The 21,125-nt window shown below is 35.3% G+C and overlaps 2 protein-coding genes across 3 annotated transcripts; both read right to left on the bottom strand.

The window, feature by feature from the left end:
* Positions 8,976-9,518, bottom strand: LOC18772410. Its single transcript, XM_020565810.1, has one exon. It carries the CDS (start codon positions 9,516-9,518, stop codon positions 8,976-8,978), a length of 543 nt encoding a protein of 180 aa, XP_020421399.1.
* On the bottom strand, positions 18,044-20,711 carry LOC18775312. 2 transcript variants are annotated; one of them, XM_020565006.1, is made up of 5 exons: positions 20,467-20,711; positions 19,342-20,267; positions 19,182-19,235; positions 18,765-18,949; positions 18,044-18,399 (listed from the first exon to the last, which is right to left on the bottom strand). In XM_020565006.1, the coding sequence occupies exons 2-5, from the start codon at positions 20,147-20,149 to the stop codon at positions 18,310-18,312; spliced, it is 1,137 nt and encodes a 378-aa protein (XP_020420595.1). In that variant the 5' UTR covers positions 20,150-20,267; positions 20,467-20,711; the 3' UTR covers positions 18,044-18,309. The 2 variants fall into 2 exon arrangements, with proteins under 2 accessions (XP_020420595.1, XP_020420596.1); XM_020565007.1 differs by having other exon boundaries at positions 19,182-19,217.

The following is a 21,125-nucleotide window of genomic DNA, read 5'->3' as shown; positions in this document are numbered from 1 at the left end:
TCCTTATCAATGCAAATAGGTGATTAGAATATTATGGATTAGGGTAAATTATAACGTTGTAATTTGCCTAGAAAACTTTATAAATTACTACCCAAATCTTGTAATTTACAAGTTTAAGGATCTACTTTACAAAGGTAAGGTACCCTAATGTCCAAAACGTTGCAATACAACTTATTCTAGTAAACTCTTATGTTTGTTTGGAAGATGACCTTATTTTACCTCTCTAAATCCACAATTTCTTGTCCATGCTAATAATAGAGACATCAACTAATAGACGCAATAGAATTGTTTGATTTGGTTTAGGATCTAAATCACTCAAATCCAACTATTGAAGCTTACATTCAAGAGCGTAGAATGTACATGGGAAGCTAGGGGATTGCTAACTCAACCACTTTCTTCCCTTTCATCACCCCATTTAGTATTTTTTTTATGTTACATACTTATATATAATTTTGAGTATTTTAGTTGAAATTGTGTATATTATATGTAAATACTATATTTATGTATTATATATTGATTATGAATATGAAGTGCAATATATGTTATTTTATTATTGTATTAGTGGATATTCTTATTTAATAGTCTTTTATTGATGGGAACTGAAACCAGAAACCAGATGAGATTAGAAGGTAAATTTTTGTAGGAAATGAATATAGAGAAGACAATGTATTAAATTGTTTCTTTAGGCATAGAAATACATTTTAAAAACATATTTTGAATATACTATGAGTCATGTTCAAGAAATCAGATATATTTTTAGTTATAAGAAATTTGTCTCAAGTTATTTTTAGAATAAACTTGAATACATATATTATTGATGTAATAATATGTCATCTTTAGAAGAAGTAATTAAAATTTTAATTATAAGGTATTTGTCTCAAGTTATTTTTAGAATAAACTAGAATACATATATATTTATATATAATAATATGACATCTTTAGAAGTAATTATTGTGTGACATTGGAATATGATCACGTACAAAGGTGGAACTAACAAGAGGCTTGAGTGGGCTATAGCCAGGGGCTAAGTTTTCAACTTAAGCTTCAATGTATAAACAAATATATAATAATGAAATATTAGCCCATTAGCACCGCACAACACTTTGTTTTTTCTCAACCCACACAAAGGAATAAGGCCAAACAAAAGCACCTCTACAGCAAGATTAAAAAAGAGAGGAAATGATTATGAAATATGTATTTTTTTTCTTAGCCCACATGCTACTCTTGTTCGGTGGGTTCTTCAACTAGGGCAACAATCATTAAAATATTAGCATATCATTAAACCCCAAAAAAATTAGAGGGTTTCAAAATAGTATAAAAATACCACAGCAACAGTAAACCCGAAAAAGAAGAGGGCTTCGAAACAAAGTAAAAGAGAAAACTACACTGAAACATCTGCTAGCTTCCTTTCAAAATCATTCAGTGGATTCTTCAATATTGATATGTTTATCTCTTTCTTCTTATTTAAATCTAAATTTGAATTGTTATTGTTAGATTTTTAAGGTTTGAGCGTTAAATTTTGGGGATTCTTAGAGCAACAAGAAAAGAGACAACAATAATTATATATGCAAGATTTCAATTGATAAATGTTCTATTTTACAAAGTAATTAAGTTGTTATTGTTTATATTTATTGATTATATATGTATTTTTGGTTCTCACGGTAAGAATATATATGATTGTTGGTGTATGATATATATTTTTTTGTTAGGATATAATGTTACATGATGATAATAGACCAGCGAAGAGAGGAAAGGCTATTCATTCATTCTTTAGAAAAAGTGATAATGATAATGAGAATACACCTTCTGCATCTAATATTGACACTGAGAATTTCAAGACTAACACAACCATGTAAACATTTCACACATGGACACACACAAGACCCAAAAAGCCCATCCTTGCCACCACCCCCATTGGTGTCATGTCTTGATTTTTCTTTTCATACTCCTACTCATTTATCCAATATCCCATATCTTATGAATAAGTGACACGAAAAAGAAAATCTAACACATATATCACATAAGTTTGAAAACAAGTCCATATTAAAACCAATGACCAAAATAAAAGGCTCAAAGAGACTAGAACTAGGCTCTGATACCACTTGAAGGAAACATGCATCTAATGCTTAAGAAATGAACTTTAGCCACAACCTATACATACAAAAAGGTAAAGGGAGAGCTCCCCCTTAGTTGCCAAATTTTTGGGTAGGTATTGGGGCTCTATTTGGTCCATAGTTCATGTCATCTTGTGCCACTTATCCCTTGGCCCAATAACCTTTTGGGCTATTTTGTCCTTTTCCTTTTAAATCATATTTAAAAGCCCAACCCAATATTTCTATATGTCATTATTAATTCCATAATTAATCTTTTAATTATAATTTAACTATTAAATTATAACTATAGTCTTACTTAATTGACCCAGTCGAACTATTTGACTTTGATCAGTTGCTCAAGTCAACATGTTGACTTTTGACCGTTGACTTTGACATTTGATTATCAACCATTGACTTGTGTCTCCTTATTTCATTTCTCCTCATTTGTACATCTAATCACATTCTTTGGGTGTGCAGATCCGTAGGTTCCCTTTAGCAAGGTAGTGGGTTGACTTAACTCCTCAGAGATGATATACGAATTAAATTCTACAATTAAATTCTTCATATTAATAAAGGTTAATTGAAACCTTTTAGGACATCCACAAACCATGGTTGTCGCCTAGCAGTAAGTCACGGTTATTTGAGCTAAATGAAACGTTATGAAAGAACCTATTCAAATTAGAATTACCGTGCAATTCAATCCTTCTATTATGTCTGTACTCTTTATTCACATTATTATATCATGGAATCCGATTGTCAATATCCTAATGTGAATCATTTCTTTTGTATGATTATCCTGGTAAGATTTGAAGACTTCTTCTTTCAAGGCTTATCCACTACTCTGCGCAGACATTTGACCAGTCATATCTTGGAGTATTCTCTCTCCTTTACTGAGAGTAGAGATTCCTTGTTGTACATTCATTTGCTTCAATGACTCTATTGAGAATCCTGATGAGCACCTTTAAGTTATGCCTAATTCAGCATGACCGTATAGTGCCCTCAAAGATTAACAACATAGCCACAAAACATCTATGATGCCTCAAGTCTAAGGATTAGTTTGCACCATTGCAATTTATGAGTTCCATCTTGACATGTGAGTAAAGACTTCCATGCTGTAACTCAAGTGTTGGATTGCGTTCAGTGTACTTATTCTTTTACAAGCACCTACAAACATATCGATGTGTCTCCACAGTTAATGACTTGAGACGCCCAATCAATATTCTTATGACCAGGAATATACTTAGGATTTAGGGATGATGAGAAGTATCCATGTATGCAATCTCGTTACAGAGCTCTCATATCCACTTGTGTATTCCTTGGACTATGGTTGTTCTACATATTGAAAGATAATATAAGATGGTTTAATATATAAAGCAACCTTTCTTGCCCATTGATAACATAATATGTCTTTCATCAAAGATGTTCTTAACTCTAATTATTACATAATTAGTTGGCTTTAAGGGCATATTTTTAACAATCTCTTCTGGAGAGTTGTAATACCTACTAGATGATGTTTTGTCTATGTTTTGATGGAGGCAGTAACAGCGAAGCTGGTGGTAGTCTATGAAGTACGGATACGCTGATTAAGATGCGTATCTGTATCAGATACGCTGGGGGATATGATACAAGCTGGACACATGTGAACTCGAATATGGTTAACAACGAAAGTATACGCATATATGACATTATGGATACGGGTATTCGATTTTTAGGATACGTTTTGGTCTAATTTTGGCTTCAAGAGGGAAAATTAAAAGTAGGAACAAATTTGAAGTCTTGAAGAACACAAAAAGTTATCCTTACGTGTTTTGAAACCATGAAAACGTCTCATGCACTTCTTCTTTTTTTGGTATCAGATCTTCTTCTATATAAATAAAGAAGCCCAGTGCTGCCTACTCATCAATTCTTATTCTTCATCCATACCTTAAATCAAATATCTTATATATTTTGGTTCTTGAATTAATCTGGTGTGGCCGTGGTGGATTGCTCGTGAATTTTCTAGTTTTTCTGCTTCATCGTTTGGTATGTTCTGTATTTTGTTTTATCATGCTTTTCTATTATGATCTTATCCGTTTGTTTAAAATACTCTCACATTCTCACCCCAGTAGTAATAATAATATTATAATAAAAAGTAATAATATTATAACAAAATATAATATATATTACATAAGGACTTGCAAAAAAGGCAAGTCAATGAAAGAACTTCATCGCCCCACGTGAAGAGCACTTTTGTTTAGAAAAAAGAAGAAGTTGTGTTTAGGCAATTTAATAATGTTATGTTCAATATGTTGAAATCTCTTTATACTCAGGAACATGAGTCATTCGAATAATAATGCAAGTGCTAATGTTAATCCTACGGAGAATACTGAAATCAAAGTAGATGATCATTTTCCATTGTGGAAGTATGTTAAAAGGCGTGAAAAATTAGGAAAATGAGGAGGAAATACTATGTTTGAATGCAATTATTGTCATAATACTTACAAAGACTCCTACTCTAGAGTCAAGTTTTATTGGTTGAAAATGTCGAGAAATGGGATTGCAACTTGCAAAAAGGTTACTGATGAAGTTTGTGCTAAGATGAAAAAACTTGAGAGAGAATGTGAATACCGGTTCAAAAGTATAGCTCCAAGACAAGTGTCTTTGCCTAATACTAGTTATTTACTTTGTTATTCTGTTTCTAATGTTGAGCAAAAGAAGAGAAATTGAATGAATGGTCCCCATGATGGAGCTTTTCAAAAGGAGGTTAGAGAACAATGTAATGTTGAAGTTGCAAGGATGTTTTATACAGGTGGATTGTCCTTCCACCTTGCAAGGAATCCATATTATCGAAACTTCTATCTTCGTGCTTCTGCGCTTTTATGATATGTTCCACCAGGTTACAATGCACTAAGAACTACTTTTTTACAACAAGAGTCGAGCCACATTGAGCGGTGTTTACAACTAATCAAGGGTATATCGAGCACTAAATGTGTAAATGTGTGTAGTGATGGGTGGACATATTCGCAAAGTAGACCACTTATTAATATTATGGCAACTTGTGAGAGTGGGCCTATGTCCTTAAAGGGAATTAATTGTGACAATGAGTGCAAGGACAAACATTGTATTGCCAACTTTATTATTGACTCCATTAAGGAAATTGGTTATCAAAATGTGGTTCAAGTAATCACTGACAATGCGCCAGTTTGTAGAGCTGCTGGATTACTTGTTGTGGTTGGATATCCCAATATCTTTTGGACACCATGTGTGGTTCAAACTCTCAATCTTGCTTTGAAGAGCATATGTTCACCAAAATCAAATGATAATTGGTATGATCAATGTAGTTGGATTTTAGACATTGTTGTAGTTGGATTTGAATCGGTCCAGTCAGGTTCGGTGTCAGTTTGTTGACTTTTTAGTCAACACATTTTTTTCCTGTTTTTTCCATACGGTGTGGTTCATTGTCCCGATTTTTTGGTCTCGATGCCCACCCCTATATTAAAGCATAATATAAGATTGGCTATGTATAAAGACCACTGCAAATTGAAGATGCTCTCCATAACTTGTGATGATTAGAAGATTTAAGGAAGTAAAGGAAGGTCTACAACAAATGGTGATTAGTCCAAATTGGTCTTTATATAAAGAGGATGATGTTGGCAAAGCAAGCGCAGTGAAGGAAAATATATTGGATGAATACTTTTGGGATGAGATTGATTATATAACCTTTCCTTTACAAGCTTTCTAAGCTCGAGATGATTGGGATGGCTGACACAGAAAAATCTTTCTTCACTTGGTTTATATGATAGAGAAGGTGAAGCTATCTATAGGAAAGAGCACAAGCAACTACATGAACAAAGCGAATTCTTTGATGTGGTGTATCACATTTTAGTGGAGTGATAGACCCAAGAGTAGCACACCACTCTATTGTTTGGCACATTCTTTAAATCCTAGGTAAGTATTATGTGCTTCTTTCTTTTTAAAGTATTAAAAATTTACTTTTCATATTATGATAATTTTATAAAATGATATCATACTTTACTTTTAGGTTTTATAGTCCAGAATGGCTGCAAGAAGATCCTAGCTGTGTTGCTCCACACCAAGTCGCCGAGATTACAATAGAAAGAAAAAAGTGTCTTGAGAAATACTTTTCAGATGACCGGACTAGAAGAGATAACAATGTGGAGTATACCTCTTTTTCAATGTGCTTAGACAACTTTTGAGCTATTGATGCTATGAATGATAGGTTTCACATGGAACCAATGATGGTGGATTGTTCATGGAGCTTCAACACCAACTGTGACCACTCGATTCGAGAATAAGAAATATTCCCGAATCAGGGTGTGAGTCATACCATAGTCATACAATACCATATTCTTTATTCTCGAATCGGGCGGTGACACCAACTCTCTAATCCATAGCTTTGAAACTACTGCGACAACATTGTTCCTACTCGTGTTGTGAAAGAAATTGGAGTATATGTAGTTTCATTCACTCTTTAAGAAGAAACAAGTTAACACTCCAAAGAGCTTAATACTTGGTATTTGTGCCTATTAATCTTTGTCTTTTATCAAGGAAGAGCCCAAGTTACAAAGAAGGTGTTACTCAAATGTGGGATGTTGTTGGAGATGGATTTGATAGCTTGGGTGAAGAAGGTGTTAGGATACTTGAAATTGCTAACCTTTCTTTTGATGAACCATCATTGGAGGTTACTTTATTTACCAGGAAAGACATTACAAATAGGGTATACTGGTGATTTGCCCCTTGAACTTGTACATAACTTTTGATTGGCTCCCTATCCTTTTTTTTTTTAGAAAAATAAGGAACCGAACTATTTTTTTTGGCTAGTGTGCCCTCCGACGTCAAAATCTGGCACTTCCCATCCATTATGCCGTAAAGTTGGAAGTTAATTTTGTCATTTCGCGCCTCCACTGAACTCAACCCATGCTTCAGCCATTAGTTCCTTCTTTTTGGCTCGTTTTTTTCCCAAATGACTTTCCCTCCATTTTTCCAACCTCCATTTTCGTACCCTAATAAAAGGGAATCTAGGGTTTAGGAGAAAACTCAATATTACTAGATGAGGAGGTCCTTGCCTGGCAGAGGTCATGGAGGTCATGGGTTACAGAGGTGGAATTCACAAGGTGAAGAGGGTAGTTCATTAATGGTGCCTTTAGTCATCTGCTACTGTGGGAAGACTATGAAAATCTAAACATCGTGGACTGCTGTACATCCAAGGAGGAGGTTTTATATTTGTGGGAGGGTAAATTTGTAATTGAAATTTGGTTTGCAGATTTGAAATTTAGGTTTTCTATTAGAAATTTGGACTGATGCACATGTTTTGTTTTGTTTTTTATTATCAATTTGTTATTACAAATGTGCAGAATAGATGTAGATTTTGGGAATGGGGTGACCCACAAATGTGTGAGATGTCAAAGCAAATTATACCTGGGCTACTACGGAAAATAAACATAATGGAAGATGCAAAAAAGTCTCGGCCAGAGAAGCTGGAAAAAAAAACCCTTGATTTTGGGTGTCTTGTTTATTGTTTGTGATAGTTTTGTGGTTGATGTATGGGAACGGCAAAGACAATGAAGAATATTTGAAGTTGCCTATGCAATATGAACTAGAAATAAAGGGGAGTGAAACTTAATGAAATGTCGTGTATCAGTTATGTGGCAGATGTGTAATAGATGGACTTTTGGTCTTTTTGTTGAATGTAATGGCATCAAAGCAAATTATACCTAGGCTGCTACGAAAAATAAATATGATGGAAGATGCAAAAAAGTCTTGGCCAGAGAAGCTGAAAAAGAAAAAAAAAATCCCTTGGTTTTAGGTATCTTGTTTATTGTTTGTGATAGTTTTGTGGTTGATGTATAGGAAAGGCAAAGACAATGAAGGATATTTGAAGTTGTCTATGTAATATGTAACTAGAAATAAAGGGGAGTGAGACTTAATGAAATGTTGTGTATCAGTTGTGTGGCAAAGGTGTAATAGATGGACTTTTGGTCTTTTTGTTGAATGTAATAGAATGTATCAGTTGTGTTTTGACAATTTTGTTTCCAATTGGCCAAAAGGTCATATAAGCAAGCAAGCGAACATATGTGTTGCAACACTATCCAACCAAAACATATCCATTCCAGGCAAAGATATCTATTACAAAACATCTGTTCCAACACTAATCCAAGCAAAACTTATGTGTTCTAACAGTAATCCAACTAAAACATTTGTGTTCCAATACTAATCCATTGAAATCAGTCTAAGAATCCTAGGACCATATCAGCTACAAATTCATCAAAATCAAATGTTCCAAAACATATCCATTACAAAACAAAATAAGCAGTCATAATGTTTTGATGTTCCAAAAAAACCAAAATAAGCCCGATGAGCACACATGACCAAAATCAGCAAATCTCAACTACACTCTCTATGGCCTTGATATTTTTGGTAGAGGTACATTTTCTGAGTTTGGTTGAGAAGCATGCCCAATTTTATTTCCCTGTAAGGTAGCACCAGTTTGAGCAAGCTGCCTTGTTAGTTCAAACACTTGCCCCCCTCTTCTCGCCTATTTGAATGACTAAAATCCGCAAATCAATCAAAATTTAGTTTAAACATTTAATTTAATTATTGAAAGCAAATCAGTACATATGGTATTACCCCAAGCTTTGTTCTTCTAAAAGGTCTAGCTTGGATTGAAGTCTCAGCTTGATCTGGTTGTCTTACATGTACACTTGGCATACTTGTTCCCCTTTCCCTACCTTGAACTCTTGTTGCCCTTCCCCTGCCTCTAGCTTGTTCTTTGAGCAAAAAATAATAAAAAAGTTCATATCAAATAAAGGACCAAAATTGTACCTTCAACAAAGTTCATATTAACAAAAATAATCACAAAGTTCATACATGTCTTCCTCATCTTTATCCATTGTTGCCACAACTTGTAGAATTGTGACCTTCACCTCCACAAGTTTTACAATAAATAACAATCTCATATCTCCTCAGCTTTGTTGCATTTTTTGGTATCTCATCAAGCTCTTTTTGCCTACTTGTTCTAGGCCTTCCTGGTTGTTTGTGGTAAATAGGTGGCTTGATGGGTATATGCCATGTTTTTCTCCAGTATTCTTGACTAGGTATTGGAGATATATAACTCTCATAAGCCCTCTCATATGCAGCTCTTTTGTAAAGTGAATGCACAAAGTCATAAGGGCTTTTCTCTGTTTTGGCAATTACAACCATAGAATGTAAACAAGGGATTCTACATAAGTCCCACTTTCTGCAAGTGCACGTGTGCCTCTCCAAATCCACTACATACATCCTATCATTGATGTTATTAACTTGATATTTCCCCCCACCAGCATAAGATGCTATGCATTGAGTGCTCTTAGTTGTTAGCTTCTCAACAATTCCAAAAATCCTAGGACCAACATCATGTGCCCAAACAATTTCTCTAAGTCTAGCCATTCTTAGCATCAAATAACTTCGAATTCTCTCTAGTAGTGTAAGAATTAGCTTATCCCTTGCTTCAATAATAGCTGAGTAAAAGACTCACACAAGTTGTTAAGAAGCATATCACACTTAGAATGAGTTGTGAAGTGTGACATACTCCAATGATTTGATGGCCTTTCTTGAAGTCATCTGTAAGCTGCATCCGATTGAGATTACATCTTCTTCATCATCTTCTCCATCTCAACTTCAAATCTGGGTAATGTAGTTGATCTAGTAGCTGCCCACAATCTTTGCTTCAATGCTAGTCCATTGTGACCAGCAATCTTGAAATTATTGTGAAGGTGCCTAACACAATGCATGAGTTCAGCAGTGGGCATCAAATCCCTAATGGCTTGCCCCAAACCCTTTTGCTTATATGACATGAACACTTAACCATTACCATTTTCACACCCAACATCAGTAAAGAAAATCTCCATAAATCATGTCCAAGTCTCGGTATTTTCTACTTCAATCACAGCAAATGCGACAGGGTACATCCCATTATTCGCATCAATACCAACTGCATATAAAATCTGTCCTGGATGAGTTCCCATCACATGACAACCATCAAAACCCACAGTTGGCCTGCATCTTGCAATAAAGCTCTTCTTCAATCCACCAAATATATATATATATATATATATTCTTTTAAATACTGAGTTGTCCCCTCGCAAATTAGTCTTGGTTAATACAGTGCTACCTGGATTGTGTGCCTTCAACTCTTCATAATAATCACACAATTTTGTGTATTGTTCTTCAATACTTCCATGTATTAACTCTTTAGCTATGCTCTTGGCTTTATAAAATTGGTTTGTAGTGATATCTATGCCATAATTCTTCCTCACGATCTTCATGAAATCCGACACAGACATATTAAGATTATCTCTCAAGTCCTCATCAAACCTTTGAGCAAGCCGAAGAAGTGGCAAATTTGGTCTTCTGCATCCTTTCACATACATGCTTAGGTTGATATGTCTTGATCCTAGTAGTAGGTCATTTTCTCACATAAGATGCATATAGCAACCAATCAGACTTGACATCCCTCTTTTCTTTACCTTTTTCTCCACCATTTTCTCTATTTTCTTCTCCATCATCCTTTCCAGCATTTTGTTCACGTTTTTCTCTTCTTTTTTTTCTCTTTTTTTTTTTTTAGCCTTTCCTCCACTTCTACACACCATCCTAACCCTGTGAGGGTCATTCTTGACCAATCTCAGTGGCCTAGCACTTGAAACTGCATAGAATCTTATGGTCTCCCTATATTGTTCCATGTTAGTAAACTCCATTCCAATATGAAATACTGGATTAAATAAATCAGTCTCCCTTTTGAATTGCTTGAACCTAGGAGCTTTTCTTCTGCAACTAACCTTTTTCACACCTATATTTTCATCAACTTCATCTTCATCTTCTGAAACGCTTGGAAGGTCCTCTAAGTTGTAGTCATCACTTGGAACATCACCAGGTTCTCTCTGTGGTTTTTCAACAGCTTCATCCACTACATGCCTATCAAACCACCTATCATCTTCTGCTCCTTTTTGTCTATCTTGTTCTTCATTTGTTTGCTCGTAGTCCTATCTATGAACTATAGGGGCTCTTCGCCATCATCCTTTCTATTAAGATTTACATCTTCTTCCTCATCTACCTACTGCTCCTCATCTTCCTCATCTACCTGCTACTCCTCATCTTCCTCTTCAGCTTCATCATCGGCATCATCAGTAATGTTCACATCATCTTGTACATCTACATGTATCAATTGTGGTTGAAGTAAATTCTAAAAGTTAATTACAGCTGTAAAGGCTTCATTCTCTAACAAGGTGGGTTCTGGCTTTTCTGTGATGTACAAACCGTGAACCCTTAATGCAGGTATCTCACATATAAACTCAAACACATCCACGTCTACTCGAATTGCCACATAACCCAATATTGTGGACCTATAACGATAATCGACTTTTATATGGTTGTATCCTAGTGATTTAGCAACATCATATAAGTCTAGCATAGACAACTGATCTTTATTACAATTGTCTGCCCATTGTACAGTACCTCCCACATACTTCCCCTTTTTAAAATACCCCCCATGGTGAATTTCAAAAGTAAATAACTGTAGATCACCTACAAACAACAAAATTTAATTTAATTAACTCAGCAACTTCAATTTACTACAACAAACCTACCAATTGAATCCAGCCTTTTACTAATATCAGCCACACACAGACAAAGCAACGCACATGCTTTACTTTGGGACCACACTTTTCTATTCAAAAAGGAATCTTACAGAAAGGCAAGAAGATAGAATAATCCAATTTTACCGACAACCTATGGACCACAACCACTTAAACAATGAAAAGAAAGGGAAAGTTGAAGACTTACTATACTTGGGAGCCTCCCCACTGCTCCGGACTTCAACATGCACCTTTCTTGGTCAATACAGGTGTGTTGCTTTGAGATTCCTATGACACAACCTCGCCGATTTGTCAAATCCAGCTACTATGCAACTCGATTTGGTGAAATCCTCAATTCCCCCCAAACTTTCGAACCCTACAGTTACAGCTCTGACCTTGCTTTCTTTTTTTGTTGTTGTTGAAATGACCTAGCCTCCTTCGACTTTTCGACTTACACTGGGTTGACTTGCGTGGACAAGCGAAATGACAAAAGTAACCTCCATCTTGACGGTAGAATGGATGGGAAGTGCCAGATTTTGACGTCGGGGAGCACCTTTGAGATAAAAAATAGATCAGGTCCTTAATTTTCTAAAAAGAAAAAGGATAGAGGGTAAATTGAAACTAAGGTACAAGTTCAGGGGGCAAATCACCATTATACCCTTACAAATATTGTAGTTGATTGAGACTTTTGTTTTTCATTTTTCTAGAGTTTAAATTTGGATTTGGTTGATGAATTTGAATTTTTATGTTATTTAAAATATGTTTTAAATTATATATATTGTTATTATTATATTTTAATATTTATTTTTAATTACAGTATTCATGATATATCATATTCTAGTTTTTGGAGATTTGCTGTATTCTCGTGTCGTGTCGAATCGTATCGCCGTATCCGTATCCATGTCCTTGCTTCATAGGTGGTAGTTGTTGGGATGTGGTGGTGTGCCCTCTAAGGGGTTTCTTCGTTCGGTTTCCTGTTTTGTTTGTCGTTTTGTATTTCATTCTGTTGTGTTTATCCTTTGCAGATTCTCTTATCTCTGCTACACCCGAAGAACTATGCTTGGCCATATGAGGTTTTCTTTGTCAAGCTCTTAGTTAAGTTGGTGTTCTTCTTTGGGGTTCCTCCTTACTGTTGTCTTCGTGTCTTCCTTCGTGTGCTCTCTCATGTCTTTGACCCTTAGTGTGCTATGTAGTTCTTGTGCTGTTCAAGGACTATGAGTTCTCATAGAAGGCTTCTTTTGAAAGTTGGGATGCTTTGCAATTCTTCTCATGTGGATCTACTGTGTTGGTGTTTTAGTAGATTTTTTCTTTTTTTTTGTAGCGGTCAAAAGTGGCATGGGTCGGACTCACATGTTAGTCCATGACATGTGTGGTACTCTTTCCTACCCTGAAGTTTGTCATGGTTTACGAATGAAATCTTCTTCTTAAAATAAAATTCCAAAACAAAAACATTGTACTTAAGATTGAATCCAATTAACGGTTTGTTTTCATTATTTTCATTATTTTTTTAAAATCTAACAGCATTTTCAATGGAATTAGTATATTTGGTAGCAATGGTGATTTGATATGCCAGATATGATAAAAGCCCCTCTATTGGCAAAAAAAAATTACTCATAACGGGGATAGCACTGTTTTCCTATCTCCAACCAATAACAGAATGACACATGAAAAAATTATCCTACATGTCATTATATTATTGGTCCGAGATAGCAAAAAGTATTATCCCATTGCACGAGAGTTTCTCTCCTCCAATGAAAGTAGCAACCCATGTAGCAAATTTAAAAAGTAGCAACTCATGTGTTTAACAAGTGAGTTACCTATAGCAGATTGGGTTCCATAACAAATTTTAATCAAAACTACTATATAATTATTTTTGTCAAAATTATTGTTTAATTATTTTTGCCAAAATTATTGTTTAATTATTTTTACCAAAATTATTGTTTAATTATTTTTGCCAAAATTATTGTTTAATTATTCATCCCAACATATTTGAAAGACAAGTTGGAGAGACAAAGTTCTAAAGTAGCGAATTTTAGTATCAAAGTGCCACATGAATTAGCAAATGACACTTTAAAAAAAAGGTTTGTCACCTCCATTGGAGATGGTCTAAGCTATAGTCTAGATCATAGTCTAAAATATTGAGGATATTATCCTTTTTTCGAGTCACGAATATTTCAGAACATATCAATACACATATCGTATAAATATCGACGTAATATCGGAAAATATCAATGTCGATAATTTCGCTCACACTTCAATAATATTTTGTCAAAATATTGCTATAATATCGAAAATATCGATGTAATAGAAAAAAATGAAAAAAAAAACACAAAGCACACACGCAAAGGGAATTCAAACCCCTGTCATTTCACTCTTCCAATGCCTTAACCACCATGTTGCTTATGTTTTTGTGATAATATGCTGAAATATGTATACTTTTATTATTTTATTTTGAACTGTTTTTGCAAAAATTAGACTTACAAATGAGAATGTGAGTCTTTGACCTTTCCCTTTTGGGATGGAATCAAGCGGCTCATGGAAAGAATCTGAGACCCAATCTTCAAATGATTTTGCTTATGGACAACGTCAACCAATCTCGGATCCATATAGGTGGTATGTTAACAATTACATGCAAAACTATTTTGGGATTTATCATTTGATGACTACTCTTCACAATACACTTACTATACACATAGAGATGATGAAGATAGTGAAAAATTTGAATCTCATAGGAACTCTATGTGGTACTAAATCACTCATGTATCTTACCATGCAATGTATAAAGTGTAAAATATCACAGTAAATTATTATATATAAATGATTATGATGTGTTTAATCTTATTTCATTAATTACTACATATTTTCTACACTTACAGTGTTTGTCAGCTCGCTGTATAATCAACTTAAATTAGTTAAACCCATCATGCAATACATTTCCTTCCAATTTTTTGTGATAAACTAATAAATAATTGACTAAATAAAGATCCTCCAAAGTTTCAATAAAAATTTTCAAGTTTTTCTTATAATTTCTGTGGTTTTATTCAATTTTTTTCAATATCGATAATATCCCGATATTTCCATCGAAATTTTCGTGTTTTTGGACTACCGATATTTCCAATATCATCGATATTTTAGACCTTAGTCTAGACTATTTTAAATTACTCTAATTTATGAAGAGGAAGACTCGAACTTAAGTGCCAAAAAACCAACTCATTGCCCTGTCTACTCACGTCTACATTATTTTTATTTTATTAAAAACTGGGGGTTAAGTTTCACCCCCGAAAAAAAAAAAAAAAAAAAAAACAATGGGCACAGCAGATCTAAAGTGGAATAATATAACACACGTGTGTGGGTTTTGGGCGAGTATAAAAGGGAGGAGAGAAACCCTAGAGACCAAACTACTTGATCTTATCTGAGCAGAGGGGAGAGAGGGCATAACAGAGTGCTTGAGCTTGAGCCACCCTCCCTTGCCCTCTACCCTCCTTAGGGTTTAGGGTTTAGGGCTGCTGGCGGCTCAGCTCAGCAGTCACTCGCTGGTGTCTTCTCTTTCCACTGCGGTGAAGACTGCCCGCAGTCAGAGCCCCCTTTCTTGGGGCAGTGATGGCTAAGCGGGCTTACCCCCATCCAAATTAATTCTCTCTTTGTTTTTACTTGTTTTTGTGTGTCTGTGTGTTTTTTGGTTAGTTTTTGGTGGTTTGTGCATCATATAATTATTTTGGTACTTCAGCAGCATTTACTTGTAGAGCTGAATATTTTTTCTTATCAGGTTTTCTTCTCTTTGTCGCAATGAAAATGCCCCATTGTTTTGATGCTGCAATCAAATTCAGATCTCAGAGATTGTTTTTTGATGTGTAGTCGGGTTGTTTTTTACCTCGCTTATATCTATATATGTGGTTTGAGATTAAATTTAGTTTGTGAGTGAATTTGGACTGCTGATTTTGTGTGTGGTGGTGATTGTGTCATGTTACAGATTGGCTCTGTTCTTGGTGGCACAGCAAGTGCTTTTTATGGATTCAACCGTTGTAATCTATTTTTCTTGTATCTTAATTCAGTTTAGTTAAGATTCTCACTTGTTCTAAACTGTAATTTATGTCCTTTGTCATGACGAAATTCTTAAATGCTTTGAGGTTAAATTTGAGTGGCAGAAATATTGTGGAATGGATTTCGCTTTTGCTCTCTTCTTAGTCTTCAGCGTCTAAGAATTTGTAGGAATCGGTCGTTTGTTCATTTTGTGAAATTCTGTGGTTTGTCATACAATTTTGTCTTCTTGTTCGTTTTCTGTCTCTTCTTTCTGATTTCACGACAATTTTAACTATGAGCTGCTTTTGGTCTTTCATGCCCAATGGAAGCTTGCATTTTGTGTTCCATGGAAAGGGACAGAGGACCTTGAAGAACATCACTTCATAGTTTTAACAAAGCCGAGCTCTTTCATTTCATGGACATCTCGCTTCATCAAACATGTTAGTAGGTCAAATGGACAATGCTTGCTTGGCTCCATTGGTGGGTGAAGGAGAGATGAGTTTGGTGGAGTTTGCTAGGATGGTGGTGCAGAAAGATTGGCAGCCATTTGATTCTCAAATCACAGCAGTTTGATTCAGAACGAAGTGAAGGCTTTTGTATTTGGAAGATGGTGTAAATGTATGGTGTGCTCAATTTCAATTTATTATCAGATCAAATGACCAAATTTCATTGTCCTTAATTTGATTCGTAGTGTTGATGTTTTTTTTGGTGCATCAGTCAGTTGTACTTTGTAAGAATCCATTCAATGCAATGACGAGAAAAGATTTAGTTATCATTAAGAACTATCTGGGAGAGCTAATAATGGTCTTATATTGTTGCTTCCTTGTGGCTATACAATTTGTGGTAGTAGAGACTTGGGGATTAAAACCCAAAATAATAGTTGAGAATATGAAAACTTGTCGTGGACAATTTTAGCGTCCAACGTTGTTTCTTCTATGAACCATGAATGATAATTGCGTTTTACTTTTTAAGAGCATTTTCTGTCCAAAAATAAATTGTTAACTTGGTAACTTTCTTTTATGTCGACCGTGGGGAAATATTTCTGAATCCACCACTATTTGGGTGCCCGTTTGAGTTTGACCCTGTTATTTAACAAGCCAGTTTGTTCCGAACCCTCAAACATGTTTGTTCCAGCTCCTCAAGAACTACAGTGTAAAAGGCAAACAAATATTTCTTATGATGTGATATTCATCAATTTGGAAAAGCAAAGCTGAAGAAGAGGTTCTCGCATAAAATATTTCCCTCCATCGGTAGCTCAAAGTTTAATTTTGCCTCCCAATTATCTTAATCCGTTTGGTGCCTTCTCTTACGCATGTCATAAGATGTTATTTGCAATCAATAATGATGTCGTGGATCTGACCCCAAAGAAAAAAACATAAAAGACAAACTGATAATTTTATAAACCTGAGACGTTTTGACCATGGGTTTATATAGCCTGTAATTGATTGAAAAAGAAAGAACTTGCGTAAGAATCTCAACTTTTAAAAAAAAAATTACAAGTAATTTGAACTTGAATGTAAGGAAACAAGCTCATTGCCCTAACCAATTGGTTTAATTTACGTTTGCAAATCTCATGTATGTTTAAATCTTCAAAAAACTACAAAAATTAGTCAACTAGTTGACTTTCAAAATTGTCCAATCTAATGCCACAGATGATGGATAAGACCTAAGAATATTCTCCAGCAATACACATAATTGGCTGCCTAAAAATTCAACGCCACACATGCCCCATCCAATTTCTATTCATGAAGGTGCAGACTGTAGTGGCGTGGCGCCATACACGCTTTAATTATTTGAGGAAGACTCACAAGTCCCATTAATTATAAACAATTAAATTTGCAAAATATACGTTTGATCTCCCCGCTGCTGAAACTTTGAAGTCAGTAAAACAACTTGACCCAAAAGGCAATTCATCTACAACCTTGCTATTGCTGTAATATTCACATCCAGCCATCATGTCAAACCTAATCTTAATATTTGAGTAAGAAAAACACAACCAAAAGTTTTTATCATTTTCTGCCTTCTCAGCCACGAAAAGACATGATAGTTGATGTTTTATCTTAACATTGATAAAACATCTGTCATTACATTTGTGATTCAACTTGCAATTGAAAGATATGATAGCAGAAGCATTCAATCTCACAATCTAATAGGATCATCATCTATTTCATTGTAGCAGATAAATCAAATCTTTCATTTTACGTTGTCAATGCTAAAATATCAACACAATTGAGGAAAAAATTACTTCAATCAGTAAAATCAAAGGTAATAAATACGGAAACTCACCACCAAGAAAGTCATAAAATCCATCCCAAGGCTTACTGAAATGAAAATTCTGAGCCAAGTCAGGATTGAAGGTGGATAAATGGCAAAGTTAACATTCTTAAAGGCAGATTTGTCCAAGCAAGGAGTAACAGAAATGATATTACACAAATTTAATGAAAGTTTACAGCTTATTAAGAAAAAATGATATGAAGAAGAAAACAGTCGTCCAAACAAGGATACATGAATACACGTGTGCACATGCACTTGCAAGTAAGCACCCAGTAAAGTGACAATCTTACAATAACACAAGCATCGGAAACACACTATTGTTTCTCTGAAGGCATGCCACTCGTCATTTCCAGTTCCGTCTTGCAGTTGTCTCTCAGATCTTTTAGCGTGACATAACTGTCTTGCTGCCAAGCAGAAATCAGACTATTAATCACATTAAGACCCCCAAAAAGAAAAAGTCACCGATTAGAAAGTGAACATCATAATCTATAATACCAAGTTCTTACAACTTAGGCTGAATTTAAAACAAGCAACACTGGCTAGAACAGATTTGTTAAAAAAAACAAGGGTTTCCCCCTGCCTTACGGCCAGTGATAGGATGTGGGACTTCATACACATTAAAGATCAGAAGAGTATGGATCGTTTACATAAAAATTAAGATAAATGAAACGGAGACGAGCATGAAAAAATGTCCAAAATAAAAACAACGATAAAAAGATCACTTCCCAAAGGAAGTACACATGCCATAGCAAACAAAAGTTATACTCACGAGATGGTTGCTTTCATGAACAAGCATATCCTCCACGTGAAGAAAGAGTGATCTCCACTGACTCGAGAGATCATATTCAAGTTTTGACGTTTTGTTTGGGTGAGGCCAGCCCTCAGTATTAATCTCCTTTCCCCTGAAACTTTTCTCAACAAATATGTTCGCTTCCTTTTGACTCTTCTTCAATGCTAAGGGTAAATTGTAAAATTAATGAGAAATAAACTATTTGAAAGTAAAGAAACAATGTCAAGAAAGAACTTTAGATGCCCACTGCAGTAACATTTCACACATTTTACACAAACTTGCCAGAAATCCAAATGGTAAAATGTAAAATATTCCAGAGTGAAAAGAAAGGCAAATTCAAATAGAAATTTAAAATGTTCACCAGAGTAAATTTTCTACACATTCTGCACAACTTACCAGAAATTCGACCCTTGATATCCTGGTATTGAAGGTCTGACAAAATGTGAGCGGCTGATTATCAGATTGCAAAATAACCAAACTCATGTTAGTCTACATATATCCATTCCACATCCTAAGCAATCAGGTATAAAACTAGCATAACCAGGGGTTGTAATACCTTTCAAGCAAAACGAACAAGAGCAACCTTTAAGAAAGTCATCACCGACGTTCAAACCAGCAACATTATCACCCTTAAGAGTCGTGCATCTTTCCAATTTTTCAAATTCATGGGATTTTGAGCAACAATGTGACCCAGGCAATCTCGAACTATTGGCATAACCATGTTTGTTTGATGCCAGATTACCATCATCAAGATCCTTTTCATCATTCCCGCGAACAACAGTGACTAATCCTTCATATAGAGGAATGCTTTGAGCAACATCAGAAGTCTGTTCCGCTTTCCCATACTGACATTTTTCTCCACCATCACAACAGTCATTCTTGCACAGTCCTGAGCACTTGGAATTTGAAACAATGGACGTGCAATTATCCATCAACGCATCAGCAACCCCCATAACACTGCTCGCATTATCTCCAGTGTCACTGGACTTTTCCGCAATGTCATTTGACATAGTCAAGGTAACAGAGTCACTGTTGTCATTCGATGAATCATCAGTGGCAGTATAAGTAGGTGAAAACTCAGAATCTTGTGTGCCCTTTGGGGAAGATAAAGCTTCAGGGTTACATTCTGCTCCAATTTTGGTCTTACACTTCTCTCTTACTATATTCTCACACCCTAAAGACACTTGCTTGGCAAATTTGGAATCCCCATTTTCAGAATCCACATTATTACCATACCCATCTCCAGATTTAGGTTTCGAATCAGCTGAAATCATCGAAAACCCCCTTTTTATGGGCCGGTTGGTCAAATCACCGAGAACCGGGCGGGTTTTGCAAAACCCATCTTTGGAATTATCACTACTCATAATGAAACTCACTTGCAGAGAAACAAAAAACGAAATCTGTCAACTCAATTGAGTATTCAACTGAGACCCTCGAAAACCCACTTCTCCGGTTCGCCAAAAACAATGAATTCTCCACCCCCTGATCCAGAAAATAAAAATGGAAAACCCACAAAGAATATTACTTATTTAGAAAGCCTAAATACCAGAAAATTCGGAAGAACTACATAATGTAAAATTAGGAATTCTAACTCAACCCTAGATATGAATTTTATATTCAAGGAATATATATTTAGACACGAACAGAAAAAATCCATATGAAAAAAGAGATATGTACTGACCTTTTTGCAATCGGGAAATGTTTGTTCAATCAAAATGAAAGAAATCTGAGTGAGGATCTTGAAATGGAGAAGTGTGGGCGGGTAACGCGAGAAGAGAGAAGGGGAATCTCTAACTCAAAATTTGTTCAGGCGGGAGTGATGAGAGGCTGACCATGACCCGCCCTCCAAAAGTTTGAAAAGTCAGCAAATTCAGCAAACTGCGCCCAGCGCCACCAAACTAATGGGCCTATGGGCCGCCTCTCTCCCCTCCCATTTAAAATTTAAATTTAAATTTAAAAAACGCCATCCCACCAATCAATTTTATACCCTCGAAAACCTACTAGGTTTTGAAAATTTACAAAATGGAGCATAAAGTTATGAATCATTAGAGCATCTCCAACAACCTCTTCAACAGTTTTAGAATGCTAAAATAGGTGAACTACATCATCAAAATCATATCCAATAGTCTTGTCAAATTCAGTCATCAAGTTAGTAATATTGAACTGAGAAAGCTTTAGAGAGAGAGGCTCCTCATTCTCTCTCGAACTTCTCTCCTCCTCCATCACCTTCTCTTCTAAGTAGCAGCTGGTGGTTTTCCTACCGCCCTTTGGGGCGGCACTTCTGCCACCTTTGGTGTGACTTTTCCTTTTTCTTTTCCTCATTTTTTGTTTTGCTTTGCC

Source organism: Prunus persica, chromosome G6 (genome assembly GCF_000346465.2).
Source record: "Prunus persica cultivar Lovell chromosome G6, Prunus_persica_NCBIv2, whole genome shotgun sequence".
In the NCBI taxonomy this organism is placed as follows: Eukaryota; Viridiplantae; Streptophyta; class Magnoliopsida; order Rosales; family Rosaceae; genus Prunus; species Prunus persica.
The sequence above is the reverse complement of the archived record's forward strand: the minus strand, read 5'-3'. Positions and strand labels throughout refer to the sequence as shown.

What these genes read in the sequence shown, in the direction of transcription:
- LOC18772410 (XM_020565810.1), bottom strand. Translation starts at nt 9,518, where the DNA reads ATGGCTAGACTTAGAGAAATTGTTTGGGCACATGATGTTGGTCCTAGG.
- LOC18775312 (XM_020565006.1), bottom strand. Translation starts at nt 20,149, where the DNA reads ATGAGTAGTGATAATTCCAAAGATGGGTTTTGCAAAACCCGCCCGGTT. An exon ending in TATCAAGGGTCGAATTTCTG is followed by an intron (nt 18,950 to 19,181) that starts GTAAGTTGTGCA and finishes ATTTACCCTTAG; the next exon opens with CATTGAAGAAGAGTCAAAAG. An exon ending in TTCATGAAAGCAACCATCTC is followed by an intron (nt 18,400 to 18,764) that starts GTGAGTATAACT and finishes TCTGCTTGGCAG; the next exon opens with CAAGACAGTTATGTCACGCT.